This window comes from Lampetra planeri, chromosome 7 (genome assembly GCF_965212315.1).
Source record: "Lampetra planeri chromosome 7, kcLamPlan1.2.h2, whole genome shotgun sequence".
Classification (NCBI taxonomy): domain Eukaryota; kingdom Metazoa; phylum Chordata; class Hyperoartia; order Petromyzontiformes; family Petromyzontidae; genus Lampetra; species Lampetra planeri.
Genome location: NC_136113.1, coordinates 4,868,062 through 4,891,170, shown reverse-complemented (window position 1 = coordinate 4,891,170; position 23,109 = coordinate 4,868,062). Strand labels below are relative to the sequence as shown.

Here is a 23,109-nt window from a genome sequence, read left to right as displayed (position 1 = left end):
TTCTACGTACAGAGTTGGGTTGAACGATTTGGGGAAAATATCTAATCGCAATTTTTCTGACATTGCGATTTGATTTGCGATTCAAGCTTCGGTTCAATGTTCACTGTGTAATAGATTTAAAACATGTGATGGAGCATTGCCACATGATACCATCAACATGAACTGCTCTATATATTCTCATGCAAGGATGAGAACTTAAGAGATATGAATTACCTTCCAACATGTATTTATTAAAATGTTTTGATTGAAATAGAGCAATAAAACATAGAACAATTGTTCAAATAAATGAAGTAATACAAATTAAACAATTCCAATAAGAAAGTAATATGACTTTTCAAATCGCAAAAAATCGCAGCTTTTGCAATTTGCCAATCGCATTGTTTCAAATTGCGATTTCGATTTGAAATAAATTAATCGTTCAGCCCTAGTACATAGCCATGGGCTGGAATCAAACTCGGGTTGCTCAGTGCGCTAATCGCTGCCCCACCGCTCTCACATTATTTTAAAAAAAACGTAAATATGTATCCATAAATAGCTCGTTGAGTATTAGACCTCCTCTTTACAGGGCCCTACATTGGGATGTTTGTGAAAGGAACCCAGAGAAAGCACGAGCTGACGAAGGGCCAACGGTTCAGAGTCCATACGGACAGGCTCGGGATGTCATTTCTGTACCAGCAGGGCTTAATCTCAGTCGGTGTCTGTGGGACGATGACCCCGATAATATTTCCCGTCGCACTCTGGCTGGTCACTAATCACGTGCCTAGTCCATTTAACCAGCGACCCGGAATAAAGTGAGAAGTTAAGCCCTAATTACCACCATTATCCAGCCAACTCGGCATAGTTTAAGCTATTTTGTGCACCACTTAGCGGTGTGGGTTGAACCCGCGTCCCACATTGATCTGGTCCTTGTCCAAGTTTCCCACAGGCGAACGTCTCTTACAATGGCCATTTTATGACATTGACCAATTTGTGAGATTTTTCGTAAATGTAGAGTTGTAAATTAATAATATTTCCTGATATGAATGTATTTATAGACACATAAAATATTGCGTAACGCAAACTTGGCTTGTATACAATATCGCTTTCCGAAATCGGTGAATTTTCATTGCAGTGGAAACTATTTCTCCGATAATTGTTTTATTACCCTTTTATCTGGCAACAAAACTGACACCTTTTTTACAAGGAGTCATGTTTCCATAGACAACAATACCTGCAGTCATAATGCAAACAAAAAACACAACTCTGATAATGTATGCACTGTCCTTGAAGTTGATTGGTCCACACCCGAGACAGCTTTCCTTAGAGCCTAGTCTCACATGGTGTTGGACCAGATGACGCCTAGGCTCTAAGGAAAGCTGTCTTCTGGTGTAGACCAATCAACTTCAAGGACAGTGCATACATTATCAGAGTTATGTTTTTTGTTTGCATAATGACTGCAGGTATTGTGGTCTATGCAAACATGACTCCTTGTAAAAAAGGTGTCAGTTTTGTTGCCAGATAAAAGGGTAAAAAACCAAACAATTTCTCCCCCTGAAATATGTATCTGTCTGCACCACTTCCTCCTGATCTTCCTGCTCCTCCTCCGCAGCAGCAGCACCAGCAGCAGCACCAGCAGCAGCACCAGCAGCAGCACCAGCAGCAGCAGCACCAGCAGCAGCACCAGCAGCACCAGCAGCAGCACCAGCACCAGCAGCACCAGCAGCAGCACCAGCAGCAGCAGCACCAGCAGCAGCACCAGCAGCACCAGCAGCAGCACCAGCAGCAGCAGCACCAGCACCAGCAGCAGCAGCAGCACCAGCAGCAGCACCAGCAGCAGCACCACCAGCAGCAGCGATGTTCCTGTCAGCGCTGCTCCGCATGGGCCTCCCCGGCGGCCGCCAGTGGGCCGGCAAGCACCGCCGGCCTCTGCGCGTGTCCCACAACAGCCTGCTGAAGCTGCGGCAGCGGCTGGAGGCGGAGGCGGAGAACGAGTACTGGCTGAGCCGCGCGTGGATGAGCCGCGAGCAGGAGAGCGGGCACATGGTGGAGTTTCGAGCCGACGAGTTCCGCGCTCTCACGCGGGAGAAGATGGTGGCGCGCTTCCCGCCGCACCGCTTCGTGAACGATCACCTGCAGCAGCTGAACGTCAGCAGGCGCTGGTGACCGCGGCGACGAGTGGCGATGGTGGCCACCGAGGCCCCAGCGGCGTACTGCGCAGGCGGGCGGGTGGGTGGGTGGGCGTCGTGGGTTTGGGCGACGTGTCACTGGGCAGCGAGCGATCCGTCAGTCAGTGGCTGGGGCAACCGCCTGCTGGTAGGACAACACATAGCTGGACGGCGCACCGTGAGCGGATGGCTGGACAGCTCATTATCGGCTCATCGTGCTCGTCAATATCGGCTCGTTATCGGGACGGCGTGTTGCTGGGTGGCGCTTTTGTGGGCACCGCACCTCGCCGTCCGGCATCGTGTCGGGGGTTGGTGAGGATGGCGAGGAGAGCTGGGTGTTGTGGTGCTGGTGGCGTGAGGCTAATTACCGAGCGTGTGCATTTGGGATGTAACGATTAACAATGAAAATCCATGCATCAGATTGTTTGTCTGAGGACCAATTTATTTTTCCTTCATATTCATTGATGCCACTTTAAAGTATATTAATTCGTCTCACTGGAGACTACACAAACTACAAGGAGAAAAATTGATTGCGACTCCAAATCATGACTTTGAAAAGTCATCAAATTGTTGACCAAGTCAATTGTTACATCCTTAGTGCGTGTATACGCGTGTACAGTTGTTAGGTCGTGTTGGGCTCTGAGGATATCTTGTGCCTAGAGCTCATGCACCATTCTAATCTTGAAGCGGATGTCATGTATTTGCCGATATACAACATTGTAAAAAGCACTGAATAAAGGCTTTTGATGTTCTAACACGTGGACTCATAAGTTGTTTTTTTATATAGAGAGTGCACTGCTTTAGTTTGTATTATCTTACGTTCATTTATTACTTGTGATTCCGTTAATCCAGTGTTGGTGAAGTGGTGACGCAATATATAAAGCACTGCACGATAAACCAAGCAAACCCGAGTTCGATTCCCAGCCAAGAGCTCATTGTAATGGCAATCGATAGCTGTGTGAACCTGTCCTGGAGCCACCACCTCGCCACCCCACACTCACCAGCGTGGTAAAGTGCGGTCCCATAATGCTCGTGATGAACACGCAATGCGGAGGCCCTCATCCAGCAGTGGATTGACAAAGCTGCCTATGAGCTTTTTCATTGAGCCATAAAAAAAAAAACCCACGTGCATTAAAAAGTAATCTTAAATTACATGTCATTGCCCCTTGCCTTGTCCTCCACGATATTAATAAAATGATTGACACCAAACTATGCCGGGTGCCCGCTGCACGGGCGCGAGTTGAGCTCCGCGTGCGTCACACCACGCGGAATGTTAATGGCCGGTGACTTTGTTTTTTTACTTTCCGCTCGCCTTGTGGCCGCGTCGGCACGCGCCGCGAACCCGGCTCCGCGTGACGGAGCTCTCCGTGGGGGGGCGACTTGTCGCGGGACGGTGCCCTCGTTAATCGCCCCCCCCCCTCCCGTGACAAGAAAGTGGCAAGTAAGCGGCGTGGTCGCGCCATGGTTACGGCCGCGTTTGAGCGGATGAGAGTTTAGGAAGTGGCGAGTTTATTGGTTTCAAGTGAAAGTGGTTGTAGCGACGACCGTTGCGGTGTTGGGCGGGACTCCGAGCTGTTTGGAGTTGGTGTTCCAAGCCAGCCGCCTGCACGTGGAACTGCTTTGGAGTGACGCTTGGCGTTGGGAACTTTATTTCTGTTAAGTGATTTGGCGGGGGCTCCTCCGTATCTCGTGCCGTGCTTCGGGTACCTCTGACATCGTGGGACGGTCAGGCCTTGAACCCTGAAGCTGAATATCACACTTGCCGGTACCACCTGAGATGGAATCACTTTGGTGGTTCCAATTGATTTCCGTGGCCAATAACAGTTGATGTGATAACCATTGCAATGAGTGCATTATCAAAGAATTAACTCTTAAGCCAAGTTTAAAAAACATCGTTGCAACTAAAGTTTTGCTGCATTAAGTTGCACCTATGTTCTGCTCTTGCCCACAGATGGCCTCGGGTGTAGAGTTCATCTGCGTGTGACCTGTAAAACCCTTGGGGTTATTTTTATCCTCACGATGCTTCATCCATCCCCCGGGTGTTCATCCAGGAAAAGCCGTGAGCTGCCCTGCTGATAGACCGTGCCATCCGCGGCAACTGGGAATGGCAACCCTCATGGACACTGCGGTGGGACATTCCACGTGCGTCGAGTTGGCAGCTCCCAGGCTGGAGCTGAGCTCCCGCTCCAGGCTGGAGCTCAGCTCCCAGGTTGGAGCTCAGCTCCCAGGCTGGAGCTCAGCTCCCAGGCTGGAGCTGAGCTCCTGCTCCAGGCTGGAGCTCAGCTCCCAGGCTGGAGCTCAGCTCCCAGGTTGGAGCTCAGCTCCCAGGTTGGAGCTCAGCTCCCAGGCTGGAGCTGAGCTCCTGCTCCAGGCTGGAGCTCAGCTCCCAGGCTGGAGCTCAGCTCCCAGGCTGGAGCTCAGCTCCCAGGCTGGAGCTCAGCTCCCAGGTTGGAGCTCAGCTCCCAGGTTGGAGCTCAGCTCCCAGGCTGGAGCTGAGCTCCCAGGCTGGGAGCTCAGCTCCCAGGCTGGAGCTGAGCTCCCAGGCTGGAGCTCAGCTCCCAGGTTGGAGCTCAGCTCCCAGGCTGGAGCTGAGCTCCCGCTCCAGGCTGGAGCTCAGCTCCCAGGTTGGAGCTCAGCTCCCAGGATGGAGCTGAGCTCCCGCTCCAGGCTGGAGCTCAGCTCCCAGGCTGGAGCTCAGCTCCCAGGCTGGAGCTCAGCTCCCAGGCTGGAGCTCAGCTCCCAGGCTGGAGCTGAGCTCCCGCTACAGGCTGGAGCTCAGCTCCCAGGTTGGAGCTCAGCTCCCAGGTTGGAGCTCAGCTCCCAGGCTGGAGCTGAGCTCCCAGGCTGGAGCTGAGCTCCCAGGCTGGAGCTCAGCTCCCAGGTTGGAGCTCAGCTCCCAGGCTGGAGCTGAGCTCCCGCTCCAGGCTGGAGCTGAGCTCCCGCTCCAGGCTGGAGCTCAGCTCCCAGGTTGGAGCTCAGCTCCCAGGCTGGAGCTGAGCTCCCGCTCCAGGCTGGAGCTCAGCTCCCAGGCTGGGGCTCAGCTCCCAGGCTGGAGCTCAGCTCCCAGGCTGGAGCTGAGCTCCCAGGCTGGAGCTGAGCTCCCAGGCTGGAGCTGAGCTCCCAGGCTGGAGCTGAGCTCCCAGGCTGGAGCTCAGCTCCCAGGTTGGAGCTGAGCTCCCGCTCCAGGCTGGGAGCTCAGCTCCAAAGCTGGAGCTCAGCTCCCAGGCTTGGAGCTCAGCTCCCAGGCTGGAGCTCAGCTCCCAGGCTGGAGCTGAGCTCCCAGGCTGGAGCTGAGCTCCCAGGCTGGAGCTGAGCTCCCAGGCTGGAGCTGAGCTCCCAGGCTGGAGCTCAGCTCCCAGGCTGGAGCTGAGCTCCCAGGCTGGAGCTGAGCTCCCAGGCTGGAGCTCAGCTCCCAGGCTGGAGCTCAGCTCCCAGGCTGGAGCTCAGCTCCCAGGCTGGAGCTGAGCTCCCAGGCTGGAGCTCAGCTCCCAGGCTGGAGCTCAGCTCCCAGGCTGGAGCTCAGCTCCCAGCAGCACTGTGAAGCACACGGCGGCTCTTGGCTCCACATCCTCTTTACCTGCCAGCGAACCCACACTACAAGTTATTACTACGTGTAAATAGACGAGGCAACCAAAATAACAAGAAGAGGATTTTTTTTTGGGAATTCTGTAGCAAAAAAAACTTCTTTGGGTCTTTCGGTAAAGTCACGTAGATAGGTTCAAAGAAAATAACAAAAAACTACGACGTTTCGATCGCAACACAAGCGGTCGTCATCAGGACCGCTTGTGTTGCGATCGAAACGTAGTTTTTTGTTATTCTCTTTGAACCTATCTACGTGACTTTGCCGAAAGACCCAAAGAATATTAATTCCTGTAGTCACGAAAGCTTTAAGTAAAAACAAAACTATTTTAAGAGCAACAATGCATGTGAATGTGAGATGGGCCTTAATAAATAATAAAATCACGAAGCAGTCTTTAAAGAGCTGCATTCGTCTCCGGAGCCACAAGTTGCCAACCTCTGAAAAAGACCAATCAGGTTAACGTTTTGTGTTTTATGTTTAAAAGGACAAGAATATGACGGGGTTTTAAGATAATAATAAAGAGATACCCATTAACTCGAGGCCATTGGTGGCCCACAAAGGTCATGTAAGTGGCCTGCTGAGCTCTGGCCCACTGCGGAAGTTTCCGTGTGAAGAGTTGGCATCAACAATGACGACGACGTATCCCATCTCATTGATATCAATTCTCAAACGAACGTTGCATGCACCAAATCTCAAGTGTAAGAATCGGGTGTAATGATGCTGGCATGGATTTATATTGATTCCCAGTGGTCACAAGAGCCGCATCGAATTGCATGCTTAAGAAATAATGTTTTCAAATTATAGTCTGCATATTAAATGTTTTTGTTTTTCACTCATTCGGCCAATGAGTGAACAATACGATGACAAAATGAGAGTATGTGAAGAGGGAAGAGGGGGGACGTGGCATTAAATAGGATTGAGGGAGCTTGAGCCATGGACCTGTTCGCACACTGAACAACCTGTGGCATCACAGCGTGCCCTTGTGTATGGTAACAGCAAAGCTCACACTACGAACTGTAAAATCGTAACTTTCCTCTGAGCTGTGACATCACCCCACCCTGTGAGATAACCGTGCGCTCCGTGACATCTCTGCATTCTCTCTCCTCCGTGACATCCAGTCTTGCCTCTGCAATGTGACATCACGCTGTGCTCGGTGTGAACCACGACACCCGCCATGAATACTGTTTAAGAGAAAACGTTTATGTGGCGAATGCATTGGGCACGTGGTTCTGTGCGGGTCCATGGTGTAAAGTCAGATCTCCAACTGAAGATGCTGCAAGTGGTGCTGATGATGATAGTGCAGTGTGTATGTACGTTGAACTTCCTTCGCACCGTACGTAGCCAACCGTGCTAATCGGAGGTGCGGTATTGAGTAAGACCATTGCCCATAACACGAATATTTGAATGATTTATGCGTACACAGATTGTATGAGGGTTTTTTTCAATATTCAACTACAGTCAGGGATTTTTGTTGTTATCATAGTGGAGGCAGGAAATAGTGGAGCTGCTCCCGACCCTCAGCTCCGGCTCCAGGCTGCAGAGCACCCCCAGTCACCCCAACTCCAGTGAGTCCAGCTCCAGTTCCACTCTAGTTCCATTGACCCCAGTTCCACTCTGGCTCCAGTGGTCCCAGCTCCAGTTCCACTGTGCCTCCATTGACCCCAGTTCCACTGTGCCTCCATTGACCCTAGTTCCACTGTGGCTCCAGTTCCACTCTAGTTCCATTGATCCAAGTTCCACTTTGGCTTCAGTGACCCCAATTCCACTCTGGCTCCAGTGGTCCCAGCTCCAGTTCCACTGTGCCTCCATTGACCCCAGTTCCACTGTGGCTCCATTAATTCCAGCTCCACTCTAGCTCCGGAGCTCATTATAGAACATAAAACCAAACTCTGCTCAGGCTCGAGGACCTCAGAGCCAGCTCCAGGCCTCCAGAGCCAAGGCTCAGCAACCCTCTAGTTTAAACCAATGTTCTCCACTCATTTTCAGATTGGGGGGGGGGGGGGCAATTTCCCCAGGAAGACATCAGTGTGAGTGCCGCCACACATGTTACACCATTGGGGTTTGACAGCACGATAATGGGGGTGGTGTTTTGACATGTTGTGAATTGTCGGGAGCCGCACGTCAGGGCCGCACTAAAGTCCACCAGGGGCTGCCAGTGACCCTTGCAATGAACCTGACTTGTTGAGCTTTTTCACATCAAGACAAATTTCCACTGGATTGACGCAGGTGAAGAATGGTCTCGAACAGAAAGGGCCACAAAGGAAGCCGTGAAGCTGGCACAAGACAGATCTCATTCGGCCCCATCCTGTACTGTATATATACATCATCTCAAGCCGCCCGTAAACCACGTGGCTTCTGTGTGCCCACCCATACTTTGAATCCCTCCCCGCCCCCTGGGAAAACAGACGCTGCTCGGTGCAGCTTCTGCTTGCTCCTCCTCTCTCCCCCCTCTCAGCATCATCACTCTCTCAGTCCCTACACCTTGGTCTGCCCTGCGCCCCCTCCCTCATCCTACTGCTCATCTTGAGTCGTGCCCTCTTCGTCTGTCTTGGCATCTTTCCCCGTTCTTGTCGGTACATCACATCCTTGACTCTACTCCCCTCCCCGTGGTAACGCCACGGGTACAAACCTTCGTCGTCTCTACGCGCAGACGGAAGGGAACTAAAGAGAGAGAGAGGCGACAACGCACGGATTCAAACTCCTCAGAAGCAGACCCCTTGCGCGCTTGGTGTTGCCGGTGAAAGTGTCGTCGAGCAATGAAACAGACGAAACGGGTTTCAGCGAAAAGATTATTTATTTATTATCTGTGCCGTTTACCGTCGACTACATGAACGCGCTGCTGCTGCTGCTGCTGTTGTTGTTGTACAAGTCGTGCGAGCCGCGTTGGGGCTTCTTCACTTCTGCGCGGGGATGAGGTCTTCGATCGACGCGTTCTTCTCCAGCGCCTTCTCCATCTCGACGAGCAGCTTCACGCCGTCCACCACCATCTGCACCTGATCCACCTCGGACGAGCCCAGCCGGTCCGCGTTGGAGATGTCGAAGACGCCGCCCACGGCCGCCGTGTCCACGCCACCTGGACACGCGGCACGGAGGACGGGGGGAGCGGCACGCGAGGTCACAGCAAGAACCGGGGTGGGGGGGGGGCAGGTGGAGATTTGGGGGGGGGGGGGGTGCCCACTGGCCCTGCCCCCAGCTCCATCCCTGTGCAAGGTGCCCCCCCCCCCGCGCCTCGAGAGCGTGAGAACAGTTTTAAATTTCGATTTAAAGCTTTCGTGACTGCAGGGATTCATCTTCTTGGTTCTTTCGGTAAAGTCTTCCCCCTCCAACCCAGCTTAAATATGCGCTCCAAGCCTGGTGGTGTTTCATTCAGACGCTGTCTTTCCGACAGACCTGTTCTTCACCTGAGGACGGCTGCTTGCGTTGTGGCCGAAACGTCGTGAGAATTATTTTATTATGTTTTATTTTTATTATTTCCCTTCTACGTGACTTTACCGAAAGAACCAAGAAAACAGTTTTAAAGTTGGGCGATGGGGGAGCAGGAGGTGGAGGAGGATGAGGCGTTAAGTGTTCACGGGAGTTCATGACCACCGAGCACGGCTTTACCTAAACAGGAGCCGTTCGGGGCTCGGCTCTGGAACATATTTCGTTGCGTCCACTACCGCGGTTTGCGGGTCGGGAAGAGGGGGGGGGAAGTGGAAAATCATCCACGTGCAGTAAGGGCGAGTCAAGCGGGAATATAACGACCCCTCCCCCAAACCCCCTCTGCCCCGCAGCGGTTTCATGAACTGTCCGTCGTTGCGATCGTCAAGATTCCATTCAAACATCAGAGTCCCCTTTTGGTCTCATTTGTTTTTTTACCGTCGTATAATTCTCGCGTTTTTTTTTGGTGTTTCTTTCAAATCTCGTGTAAGTTAAATTCGCGCACCACATTCGCCTCGGGGGGACTCGAGCTCGTTACCCCAGGGGTTAAACTCCTACAATCCCCCCTCCCCCTCTGGGTGGACTCCGTGAGGTTTATCGCATCGTGCTGGCCCCGTGCTAGCCCCGTGCTAGTCCCGTGCTAGCCCCGTGCTAGTCCCGTGCTAGCCCCGTGCTAGCCCCGTGCTAGCCCCGCGAGTCGTACCGGTGCCGCGCTTCTGCAGACGCAGGCGGGTGAGGACCTCTCCGAACTTGGGGTGCTTGGAGAGGTTGGGCAGCTTGACGTGCACGCCGCCGCGCAGCCCCGTGCCCAGGTTGGAGGGGCACGTGAGGATGTAGCCCAGGTGCTCGCTCCACGAGAAGGGGTGGCCCTTATCCTTGAAGATGGACTCGATCTGCGGCGCGGCAGCCGGAGATTAGCGCGGTTGGCAAACAGACTGCCCGCCAGAGGTGGGACAAAGTCATTGTTATGCAAGTCCAAGTCGAGTCGCAAGTCATCAAATTCATGACTCGAGTCTGACTCGAGTCCAAGTCACATGACTCGAGTCCACATCTCATAGGTGGGACAAAGTCATTGTTATGCAAGTCCAAGTCGAGTCGCAAGTCATCAAATTCATGACTCGAGTCTGACTCGAGTCCAAGTCACATGACTCGAGTCCACACCTCTGCTGCCCGCTGCCACACGCCCCACGTGCTCGCGTGTACACCCACTCACTCACGCGCGCGCGTCACGCGCACTCGCTGCTGCGCGCGCGACTGACTGTCGGGGAAAGTTCTGTTTGAGTAGCAAGACACTGGAGCTATGCACCTTAAAAGCACTTTTAAATCTCGATTGAAAACTCATTTGTTGAGAGCTGTTTGTGTGTGTGTTTAGTTTGTTGTCCTCTCCCCCGCATCTCCAATTAGCACGGCTGGCTACGTACTGCGCAAAAGAAGTTCAACATACACGGAGCATATAGACAGTCGATTCCGCGAGAGGTCTCTGCTTCATGCACCACCCGGCCATTGCCACGGCAGTAGAGAGACGCGCGGTTCGGTGGCGCAGGCCGACTCAGCGCCCTGCGGGCAGGAGAGGGGCTCGTTTGGCCTGCACCGCATCCAGCTTTCCTTGTTTGACATATTGTGGTAATTTGTTTTCTTACTCTTAGGTTTTTTCGGTAAAGTCACGTAGGTGAAAATAAATAAATAAGAAAAGATGCATATGGTTACTAGTATGTATCTTTTATTACTTATTTCGGTCTGTATCTATCATTATTTATTTATTTTTGCCTACGTGACTTTACCGAAAAAACCTAAGAGTATATATCCTTGCAGTCACGAAAGCTTCAAATCTAGAATTTGTTTTCTTATCAAAGCGATCTAATGTCGAAGACTCGTCGCGATGGAGCAGTCGTTGCGGGCGCAAATGGTCATCCTCAGGGTGTCCATTGACTCGTACGGAGTAAAAAAAAACCGCAATGCCACGGATACAAGACAAAGATCCCCCGTGTAGCCTTAACGGACTGTTGGGGCAAGTGCTGTTAGCGAGTAGCACCTATAAAGGCCGGCACGGCACACGAGAGGGTGGGTGGTCAGCAACACGCCCGGCCGTTTTTGTCTTCCCAGTGGCGATGTTTACACACCGCACCAGGTACTCATTTGAGGCTGAGTCGACCTAGGGGAGGCCCAGGACCGGTTCAGATAATCGTCACTGGTGTTGGCCTTGAACTGAAATCAAACTCGGGTCGCCAGGTTCGTAGCGCAGCGCGCTACCGCTCCGCACACATGCGCACAGTCTGCTAACCACTGCACCACCGCCCCCCCTCCACACACGCGCGCACACCTTCTGCAGGCCATTGCACCACCGCTCCCCCCCCCCCACACACGCGCACAGTCTGCTAACCATTGCACCACCGCTCCACCCCCCACACACACGCACACACACACGCACACACACACGCGCACACACACACCTTCTGCAGGCCACTGCACCACCGCTCTCCCCACACACACGCACACACGCACCCACACACACGCACACACACACACGCACACACGCACACACACACGCACACACGCACACGCACACACACACGCACACACGCACACACACACGCACACACGCACACGCACGCACACACGCACACACGCACACACACACGCACACACGCACACGCACACACACGCACACACACACACACACGCACACACACACGCACACACACGCACACACACACACGCACACACACACACGCACCTTCTGCAGGCCCGTGCAGAAGCGCTTGAACACCTCCTTCATGTTGCCGCCCTGCTGCATGGAGATGACGCGCAGATGGTCCTCCTCGTTCACCCACACCAGGAAGGTCTTTTTGTCGTTGTGCCTGCGGTGGCCACGAGATGTTAACTACCTCGCCTGGTGTACAGGAGGTCGTGGGTTCCATCCCGACACTCACGACGCCTGAACATTTGGGGTTTGCCTGTTCTCCCCGTGGTTGCGTGGATTTTTCTCCAGCTCCTCCGGGTTTTCCCTCCTCGTTTAGAATTAACGTGCGTTTAGAGTATGTGACTACTGTTATAAATGTCCACACGATGATAGGCCACTTCGTTGAGCTTCTGCATGTATCTCAGTGGGCCTTGGTAAAATAAAACATACTGAGTAAATAGTTCAATAGATGGTGATTACAGTCACTGTGTTGGGGGCGAACGCGATGTTAAAGGTATGTGGTTCCTCATGTTCGGGGTTATTCATTGTCTACGTTGTGCTATGGATAGGGCGAGTGTTGGGTGCCTGGTTAGTATTATGGTTGGTGGTTATGGTTGAACAGATGTCGTGTTAGGAGACGTGTACTTCTCATAGATAGCATTAACATGCGGTTAAATGCTCCGGCTAAGTGGAGTGCGAATGTTATATGCACAGCGGTGATATATATGGCTAGTCTGGGAAGAGTTCGCGTGTTCGGGGAGGTGGTAACGCCATCACCAGTGCTAGTGATGACAGTCGGCACATTGCTTCGGGCAACAGGCAGTACTCGCACGAGGGCTAGTTTTATCTGTGTAGGCGAATTGTCACTGTCACTAACTGTATTGTTTGGTCAGTTCCCGCACCAGATTCCACGCGCGTCGGGCCAGTCGCGGCCCATGCCGGCGCACAGCAGCAGTGGAGACACGGGCTTGTCGAAGAGGAAGTGGTCATCGATCAGCTGCTGCTGCTCCTGGTCCGACATGCCCTTGAGCGCGTAGTACTTGCCCTTCAGGTCTCCGTCCAGCTTCGACAGAGCTGCGCAGAAGGCACGGGCAGAGATTCTCACTTCTGGACCACGCACTGTCCATTCAGCACCACGGACAGAGACACTCTCGCCTGGAACACTCACTGCCCACGCAGCACCACTCATCAAGAACATTGTTGCACAACCGCTAGGCTATGCGCCCATCGCTATTTTATGAGCGTGTGGTTCGGTGGCAGTGTGACGGAGGCGAGATAGTGTCCTGCTGGGGCTGTGTATACGAGCACTGCAGTTGAGCGCAACCTCTGTGTGGCTCAGCGGGTGCACGTGTGTTTTGCGTGCTGCGCTGAGGATGTGTGTGCTGTGGTGTGTGTGTGTGTGCTTGTGTGTGTGCGCCCTGTGCTACGAACCTGGCGATCCGAGTTCAACTCGCGCTCACGGCCAACACCAGTGACGATTATCTAAACCGGTCCTTGACCCAAGGCCGTAGCCATGGGGTCAACATTGGGGGGGTGGGGGGACCAAATCTTCCAGGGGGTCTGGGGGTCCCCGCCCAGAAAAAAAAATCTAAATTTAAATACAAATTTCTTGCCTAAAATATAAAAAAAATTCACTAACACACGGGATGGACTTTTTATTAATGTTTTACAATAATGTCTAATAGTGTATTGTATTACATTGTTCTGTTTTTTCTTTTTTACCTTTTCTTGTTTCATTGTACTGTATGTAATGGCAGAGATTAGGGATTAATAAAGTACAACCATAACCACAATCATATAAAACAGAAATCTGTTTTATAGCAATATATTGGGGGGGGGACATTTTGAGCATATTTGAATATTGGGGGGGATGTGTGGGAAGTGGTGCTGGCTACCCCGCCCCTCCCCCCGTGTGCCGTGCTGGCCTTCATAGATGCCCACTAACAGCACTGGCCCCAACGTCTGTTAACGGCTATATGGAGGATATTTGTGTTTGTGTGCTGTGCCGCGTGTGTGTGTTGCTGCGTTATTGTGAGTGTGTGTGTTGGTGTTGGCTGTGTGTTGCTGCGTTATTGTGAGTGTGTGTGTTGGTGTTGGCTGTGTGTTGCTGTGTTAGTGTGTGTGTGTTTTGGTGCTGGCAGTGTGTTGCTGCGTTATTGTGAGCGTGTGCGTGTGTTGGTGCTGGCAGTGTGTTGCTGCGTTATTGTGAGCGTGTGTGTGTGTTGGTGTTGGCTGTGTGTTGCTGCGTTATTGTGAGCGTGTGTGTGTTGGTGCTGGCTGTGTGTTGCTGCGTTATTGTGAGCGTGTGTGTGTGTTGGTGCTGGCAGTGTGTTGCTGCGTTATTGTGAGCGTGTGTGTGTTGGTGCTGGCTGTGTGTTGCTGCGTTATTGTGAGCGTGTGTGTGTGTGTTGGTGCTGGCAGTGTGTTGCTGCGTTATTGTGAGCGTGTGTGTGTGTTGGAGCTGGCAGTGTGTTGCTGCGTTATTGTGAGCGTGTGTGTGTGTATTCTGGCTGCTAGCGTGTGTTCAACTCGTGATGGCCGTGTGCTGGAGCTGAGTAAGCAATTGTGCAGGGCGGTGGGAGTTGACATTGGAGGAGGGCTGTTGTGTATAGAAACTATGTAGGGCGATGGCGCAATGCGGTTGCGACGGTGGTGAGTGGCGGTGGTGCAGGCGGTAGTGCAGGGTGGTTGTGCAGGGCGGTAGTGCAGCGTGGTTGTGTATGATGGCAGTACAAGTTGGCCGTGCGTGACAGTTGTGCAGAGCTACAGTGCAGGGCTGCAGTGCAGAGCTGCAGTGCAGGGCAAGTGGGTGCAGGGTGTGTTTAGTGCAGGGCGGTAGTGCAGGGCGACATTGAATTGTGGTCGTGCAGGGTGGTTGTGTATGATGGCAGTACAGGGTGGCCGTGCGTGACAGTTGTGCAGAGCTGCAGTGCAGAGCTGCAGTGCAGGGCAAGTGGGTGCAGGGTGTGTTTGGTGCAGGGCGGTAGTGCAGGGCAAGTGGGTGCAGGGTGTGTTTGGTGCAGGGCGGTAGTGCAGGGCAAGTGGGTGCAGGGTGTGTTTGGTGCAGAGCTGCAGTGCAGGGCAAGTGGGTGCAGGGTGTGTTTGGTGCAGGGTGGCGGCGGCGGCGCGCCGGGTGCCCACCTTCCACGGAGAGCCTCTCGACGGCGCGGCGCTCCCCGCGGCTGCAGTGCGGGGGGAGGCTGTAGCCCTTGATGCTACGCCCCGTGCGCACGCGGCTGCTGAGCACGTAGTTGGGGTCCAGGTCATCACCGCCCTGAGGTCGCGGGGTCGGCGAGGGGAGGGGAAGAAAATCACCAACTCGCGTCAACTCGCCGTCTCAAAACGCCGCTCGGTCGCCTCCCTTGCTACGCGAAACACGACGGTCGTCGTTATCGTTAGCCGTGGTCTATCCACCGCTGGATGTCGTCGCCATCCAAGGTGTGAGGTCAAATAACCGCCGCGACCCGCGCAGGCCCTTCGCCTGCAGCAGTGGACCGACCCGTGACCTCTTACACGTTTCAGTGAATATCCCGTCGGGAATGAGGGAGAGGTGTCAGCGGGTGGTACAGAGTGTACGGGGGAGGTGGGGGGGGGGGCTGGCTGTGAGGAGGGGTTCTGCACCTTCAGGTTGTCTGGGTTCAGGTCGGTCTTGTGCTTGTCTGTCGGCTTGTAGCCCGAGTGGCGGTCGCTGATCACGGGGTCCAACAGGTCCTTGAAGACCTCGTAGGACTCCTCGTCGCCAGCCACGCAGCCCACGGTCATGATGAAGGGGTGGCCTGTGGTGGTGGTGGTGGTGGTGGGGCATTGAGGGGGGGGGGGCAGAGGGGGCAGGCTGGGTTAGTAGGGACGAGACGCAGCAGCAGCAGCGACCCAGCGGCACAAGGGCTCGATTGACGCCGAGGCTCAGAGAGCTGCCTGGCCCGACCGCGAACACAGTCGTCCTCTGTTCCACCGCGTGCAACACGATCATGGCTCTCCGCTCGCTCGCTCGCTCACTCGCTCCATCCGACCGTCGCTCGGATCGAGCATCCAACGAAAACACGCCCCCCCCCCCCACGTGTTTCTCCAACACTCGCTTGCCCCAGCCCCCCACCCCACCGCGTGCTTCCACGCGGTTTCCCTTAAACGCATGAGGCGTGACGCCGCACAGACGGCGGCATTGTCGCGGGCATCGCGTGCCGGGCTCGGTGCTTGACGCGATCTGCGGGCCGAGGGGTGATTACGCGCGTCGTCTTGCCGTGGCCTGCGCGTTTTCCCAACGATCGCGGTGGATCTGGGGCGGCCCCGTGAAACGAGAGAACCTGGTGGAGGCGCCGAATTATACATCTTATTCTCATTCCAGTTGACTGAAACCCGCGAGAGAGGAGGCAGCGTGAGACGGGATCGAGTTGAGTTTGGAGCGGCGGGTGGCCAACTGGCGTCTCCTGAGCCGCGTGCGGCTCGCTCTATCGAAAGGGCATAAATTAAAGTTGTATGATAAAGTTGTATTATAATGCTCTTTGCAGAACTCACGGGTACACTATGGCGTTTTGTCTCGAGCAAGCTGGCCACCTTAAATTTCGATTTAAAGCTTTCGTGACTGCAGGGATTCATCTTCTTGGTTCTTTCGGTAAAGTCACGTAGAATGGAAATAATAAAATAATAAGAAATAAATATAAAACATCTTAAAAGAATATATTATATTATTTTATTATGTTTTATTTTTCATTATTGTATTATTTCCATTCTACGTGACTTTACCGAAAGAACCAAGAAGCTGGCCACCACTGGTTTGGGGCAAACAACGAGGAGAGGGATCTCTGATCGAAGGGATGTCGCGCGCTCGGATGGGCCGGGCTCTACGGGGGTCGAGAACTCCACGAAGCGGCTCCCTTACCTGGGTTGTCGACGCCGGTCTGAATGACATCGTCGAGCGTGTAGCCGCTGGGCGTCTGCTTGTCGCGAAGCTTGTTGTAGATCTCGGGGGTGAGCACCTTGGCCATGTGGTTGTTGTGCACGCTCAGGTCCGGGAACTCCTCCTCGTTGGAGAACTTCAGCTTGAAGTTGTTGTGGGTGTTTCCGAACGGCATGGCTGCGGTTGAGTTCTGTGCGGTCGGGAGGTGGAAGAGGCGAAAACATTGAGTGATTCAAAATGAGATGTCCTCTTGTCCAAAGGGGAAATGGATATTGATCATCATCATCATCTCATTTTGCATTTCTTAACCAGTGGTGGAGATTCTACAATCCCATGGAGGGGATATCAATAAAATAACCAAACAACTTGGACTTAGTCTAGTGATGCTAAGTCGACATTGGATGGGTCTGTGTCCGTCAGGTCGACACATGTTGACTCGAGTTTGATTGCATCTCGGATTTGGTCAGGGCAGGTGAAATCGGCTCAGGATTGGGTCTACACTCTATATGCACTATATAGTGTTATAATGCGTACACTGTACATATCGATATAAATAGACACTGTCGACATTTCACAAGTATGCACATACTTTAGGATACTACACACTATGCATACTACACATCGTACACACACACACGTAGCAATATCTACACACTAATAGTGCCGCGCTCTCTCCACTGCTGGAGCCCCCCAACAACATAGTATGTTGATAATTGGTTCTTTACCCTTCTATCTGGCAACAAAACTGACACCTTTTTACAAGGAGTCATGTTTGCATAGACCGCAATACCTGCAGTCATGACTCCTTGTAAAAAGGTGTCAGTTTTGTTGCCAGATAGAAGGGTAAAGAACCAATTATCATATTTTTACTGGCAAATGAGGTTCCCATAGTGAACATAGTATGTTGTTGGGGGGCGCCCCCCAACAACCTATTCCATGTAAGCACATGCTCTAAACTCCATGGGGTGAACGTTCACGATAAATGTTTCTCACTCGTCTCTTCGCGGACAGCTCTTTCACTCGTGTCTTGGAGGAGACCCGACAAGGTTTGCGGCTCATCAGCAAACCGTAACCAACGACAAACTGCCAACGAGAACCCAGAGTGTCACATGGGTCCTCGTGAACACACACACACACATGATCTACTCTTTACTAACACACTGTCTGACTGTCTGTGCTAACGTTTCGGGCAAGACCCTTCTTGAGAGCATAGAGATGAAGAAAACAAATTCTAGATTTGAAGCTTTCGTGACTGCAAGGATTCATACTCTTAGTTTTTTTCGGTAAAGTCACGTAGGTAAAAAAAGATAATAAAAATAAAATAAAATAATAAAAATAATAAAAAAAAATAATAGAAAAATAATAATAAATTACTTGTGCTGTAACGGTTCCACCTGAAGACGGAAGCTTGTGTTGCCTCCGAAACGTCGTGATTTATTATTTTATTTCTATTATTTTTTCTATTTTTTTTACCTACGTGACTTTACCGAAAAAACCTAAGAGTACATTACATCACGTTACACGCACAGAGAGAGAGAGAACCATCAACAGGTCACCTTGCTGCTTGCGTCACCCAGAACCCCTGCACCGTTCAGGTGGCAAGGGTTAGGGGAGCTGCTCTCAAGCGCGAGCAAGTCCTAGTTTGTGTTTCTGGTTGCATCTCGGATTTGTTCAGGGCAGGTGAAATCGGCTCAGGATTGGGTCTGCTTGAGTCAGGTCAAATCGTCAGCTCTGGGTTCTAGTCCGATGAGGTCGGGTAGGGTCAGGGTCCCGTACCAAACTGAGCATCCTCAAGCAAAGTCCACGGCTCAGCGCTTTAACCGCCCCGAGGCGAACCACCATCATGATCATCACCACCGGCATCACCGTCTCCCGAGATACAGCGACGGCAACAGACTGTTGGGGCAAGGGCTGTTAGCGAGCACCTATTAAAGGTAGCCAGCACCACTCCCGACTGAAATTGCCTTCCTGGTTTAAACGAACGCACTACAGCAGTTATTTTTATATGAAAGGCTCCACCCATACATCGCCATATAGACATTACAGACTGTTGGGGCAAGGGCTGTTAGCCTGCAGCACCCAATATGAAACACGGTGGAGTGGTGTGGCCAGCACCGCGCCGTATTTGTCTTCAGATAGTCATTTAAGGCCGAGTCAACCTCGGGGCGACCCAGATCCACTTCAGAATTCGCCACTGATGTTGGTCGAACTCGGGTCTCTGGGTTTGTAGCAGAGTGCGCTAACCGCTACATTACCGCACAACTCTAATTGCACACGTACGTACATAGACACCTTATATTTACACTCTATATGCACTACATAGTATAATAGTACACTATGTACACATCGATATTAATAGACACTGTAGGGCAGAGGTGGGACAAAGTCATTGTTATGCAAGTCCAAGTCGAGTCGCAAGTCATCAAATTCATGACTCGAGTCTGACTCGAGTCCAAGTCACATGACTCGAGTCCACACCTCTGCTGTAGGGTAGTTTGTACATACTTTAGGATACGACACACTATGCATACTCCACATCGTACACACACACACACACACGTAGCAATGTCTACACATTCCATATAAGCACATGCTCCACCACTCCATGGGGAGAACGTTCAAGATAAGTGTTTCTCACTCGTCTCTTCGCGGACAGCTCTTTCACTCGTGTCTTGGAGGAGACCCGACAACGTTATTGCCGCTCATCAGCAAACCGTAACCAACGACAAACTGCCAACGAGAACCCAGAGTGTCACATGGGTCCTCGTGAACACACACACACAACACATGATCTACTCTTTACTAACACACTGTCTGTGCTAACGTTTCGGGCAAGACCCTTATTGAGAGCTATAGAGATAGAAAAAATGACAGCTGTAAACGGCATTCGTTAATGAAAGTGCCGTTTATTTTAATTTACGAAACGTTTACTGAGTCTCATGACCGTGCTCAATGAGGGTTCCGAATTTGGACGTCAGCCCAAATATATTTTTAAAAAATTTGAATCCCTCCGTTGAATGCCCGCGTCCTAGAAGTCCCGGCCTCCTGCTGTCCACAGGGCCACCGCACGACACATTACCACATCACGTTACACACACAGAGAGAGAGAGAACCATCCACAGGTCACCTTGCGTGCGCAAACACCGCCGGTTCCTGCTCGCGCGCGTCACCCAGAAGCCCCGAGCGGCACCGTGAAGGTGGCAAGGGCTAGAGGGAGCTGCTCTCAAGCGCGGGCGAGTCCTAGACTCTGTTTCCCCCCGTGAGCAGCACATTTGTTCTGCTGCTTCCTCTGCCTCGGCCGCGTGGCCAGGCGCAGCAGGAATCGCCTGCTCGTGGAAGCCACGCGTGCACTCACCTGGCGGGCACGGAGCGACCAGCAGAGAAATCAGAAGTCGGTGGCAGCGGCGAGGCGACCCGAGGCTCAAGGGCGAGTCGCGGGGTTTTTATCCTGGGGACTCTCCACCCCCCCCCCCCGTGCCCCCCCCCTCTCTCTCTCCACCCCCCCGTGCCCCCCCCCTTTCTCTCCACCCCCCCGTGCCCCCCCCCTCTCTCTCCACCCCCCCCGTGCCCCCCCCCCTTTCTCTCCACCCCCCCCCGTGCCCCCCCCCTCTCTCTCCACCCCCCTGTGCCCCCCCCCCTTTCTCTCCACCCCCCGTGCCCCCCTCTTCACCACCCCTCCGCAATGCCCATTCCCGCCCAACGCCCCTTTAGGAATGGGGTGGAAGGGGAGAGGGGGTGGGTGAGGTACGTGGAGTGCGTGAGCGAAGGGGTATCAGTGTGCACGTGTGTGTGAGGTTGTCAGTGTGTGTGTGTGTGCGTGAGGGGCTGTCATTGGTCAGCGTGTGTGAGAGACAAGGGGTCTGTGTGTGGAGGGGTCAGTGGTAGTGCAGTGGGGAGCGGTGGCGTAGCGGACAGAGTGCTGCGCTACGAACCCGGCGACCAGATTTCGAGTCCCGCTCACGGCCATACACCACGGTGACGATTATCTGAACCGGTGCTCGGCTTCCCCTAGGTCGACTCAGCCGCAAAAACGTACCTGTTGTGGTGTATAAACATCGCTACTAGGGAGACAAAGGCGGCCGGGCGTGGGGCAAGCCAGCCACCCCCTAGTGTGCCGTGCCGACCTTCATAGGTGCTCGCTAACAGCACTTGCCCCAACAGTCTGTTAAATAAACTTGATTTGGAGCTTTCGTGACTGCAGGAATTACTATTTCTGGTAAATGCTATATGGAGGGGGGGGGGGTATTTGTGGTTGCTTTATTTTGTATGGAAGCGGCGTCTAAATTTTTATCTTATTTTTGTTAATGTTTACGGACCCGTGAGCTCCTCCGGCAGGCACGGCTGCATTGGCTGGGCCGTGTAGCCCGCGTGCCCAGCCACCGCATGCCCAGGCAGCTTTTGTTCGGCCGGATAGAGAGGGCTGAACGGGCACGACACCGGCTGGATGTGATTGGACTGATGTGGTACGGGAGGATGTGGAGCTGAGTGGATTTGCCGGTGACTGGTACCAGCTGTGTCAAGATCGGGTTCTGTGGAGGAGGCTCGTGAAGGACGCTACTGGGCAGTGCCAGGCTAGGTGCACTTTGAGACCTGCTGGGCGGTTCGAGGGAGTCGCATTCGAAGGTGGTGTATCTGTCAGTCATCTCAAACAGTCAACTCATAACTCTTCACGTGGCCTCAAAGTGCACTTCGCCTGGCACACGTGCAGTGGTAACGTCACCGCCACTTCGTGGTGAACTGCAGCTGTTGCGTGTGTGAGATGGCCGGTGGCAGTGGTCAGTGTGTGAGTGCGTGGCGTGTCAGCGAGTGTGTGTGCGGTGGATCGGTTGTGTTGAGTGATATGTATCTGTTGTGCTGGCATGTGTGTGTGCCGGTGTGTGTGCATGTGTGTGTGCCGGTGTGTGTGTGTGTGCGGTGTGTGTGTGTGTGTGTGCCGGTGTGTGTGCGTGTGTGTGCTAGGGGAGCGGTGGTGTAGTGGTTAGCGCTACGCTGCGCTACGAACCTCGGGACCCGAGTTCGATTCCCGCGCCTAACACCAGTGACGATTATCTGAACCGGTCTTGGACCTCTCTTAGGTCCACCCAGCCTCAAATGAGTTCCTTGTGCGGTGTGTAAACATCGCCATTAGGGAGACAAAGGCGGCCGGGCGTGGTTGCTGGCCACCCACCCCCTCGTGTGCCGTCCCGACCTTCATCGATGCCCGCTCACAGCACTTGCCCCAAAAGGTCTGTTCAGGCTACACGGGAGGATGTTTGTCTCGTGTGTGTGAATGCAGGATACATAAGGGCCAATTGTCTGTCCACCCGCCCCCCTCTACCCGGCTCATCAGCTGCCCACGAACTCCGTGTTCTGTGCGCATCGGGTTTCTCGCTGCTGACGGCTGGAAACGTGGGCTGCGTGCTCGCGCGTGCGTGCTGTGCACACGCCGCGAAAGTGGCGGTGTTTTGGTTCCCAAACTTAGCAACTACATGCGCCATCACGATAAAAGGGGGTGGTGGTAAAGGGGGGGGGGGGTCATGGTGGGTGGGAGCGTTGGTGAGATGGAGGGAGGAGAGAGGGAATTTGCAAGTGGATGAAGACCGCTTGCGTTGCGATCGAAACGTCGTGGGTTTTTTTTTGCTTTTATTATTTTCAATAAATGTTTCATTGTTATTTTATTATTTAAAATTTCTACCTACGTGACTTTACCGAAAGAACCAAGACTAAGTGTATAACAGAGAGGGGTTGGGCTAGGACAGAGGGAGTGAGGAGTGGAGGAATGGGGGGGGGTGAGATGAGTGAATGCGAGAAGGCGGTGTGGAAGAGGGCGAGATGGAAGAGGAAGGAGGGGTAGGGACACTGAAGGGGCCACAACAGTGCCCACACTCGCACAGAGACGGAGGCGTGGGGATTCCTGTATATTGGGGGGGGGGGGCCTTATCCACGTGGGTCGATGTTGGGAAACCCAGGGAGGGTATATGGCTTGCCTCGCCTTAAATCTCTGGCGTCAACGTGGGGGCCGACAGCTGCACGTCTGATCGAAGCGTTGTGGCGAAGCGGCTGGATGGGGCAAGTCCGTCGTGGGCCACGCCCGAGCCACCGTGGCCACTGCGATCTCCTTTTTTCGCATGGATTAATAAAAGATGTAATTTCGGATGCTGTTATCCACTCAACTGTCTTTTGTTCAGACGCGGAGTGGATCTCGTCCGTTCCTCCTTTAATGGAGTGAAGTCTGCAGGAGCAGCAGCGGCGGAGTGTTGACAATGTGGGTCGAGGGTTTTTGGGATTCGTGGCTGCACTCCGCTCAGACCGCCGAATCTTCGAGGCGCCATTTGTGGCATCGGGTGACCGCATCGGCCACGTGGCCAGGTCCCGATTCGATTGATGGTCGATCATTGGCGGCGTGGAAGGT

General features: G+C 53.3%; 2 protein-coding genes across 2 annotated transcripts; one reads left to right on the top strand and one right to left on the bottom strand.

Annotated features, from left to right (window-relative positions):
- Positions 1-1,738: 1,738 nt before the first annotated feature.
- Positions 1,739-2,899, top strand: MRPL57 (mitochondrial ribosomal protein L57). The gene has a single exon (XM_078596043.1). It carries the CDS (start codon positions 1,834-1,836, stop codon positions 2,140-2,142), a length of 309 nt encoding a protein of 102 aa, XP_078452169.1. The 5' UTR covers positions 1,739-1,833; the 3' UTR covers positions 2,143-2,899.
- A 5,600-nt stretch (positions 2,900-8,499) lies between these two features.
- On the bottom strand, positions 8,500-20,179 carry LOC144719823 (creatine kinase M-type). The gene is made up of 8 exons (XM_078596044.1): positions 20,074-20,179; positions 16,701-16,908; positions 15,446-15,600; positions 14,966-15,098; positions 12,727-12,898; positions 11,879-12,002; positions 9,848-10,037; positions 8,500-8,797 (listed from the first exon to the last, which is right to left on the bottom strand). The coding sequence occupies exons 2-8, from the start codon at positions 16,891-16,893 to the stop codon at positions 8,619-8,621; spliced, it is 1,146 nt and encodes a 381-aa protein (XP_078452170.1). The 5' UTR covers positions 16,894-16,908; positions 20,074-20,179; the 3' UTR covers positions 8,500-8,618.
- Positions 20,180-23,109: the final 2,930 nt, after the last annotated feature.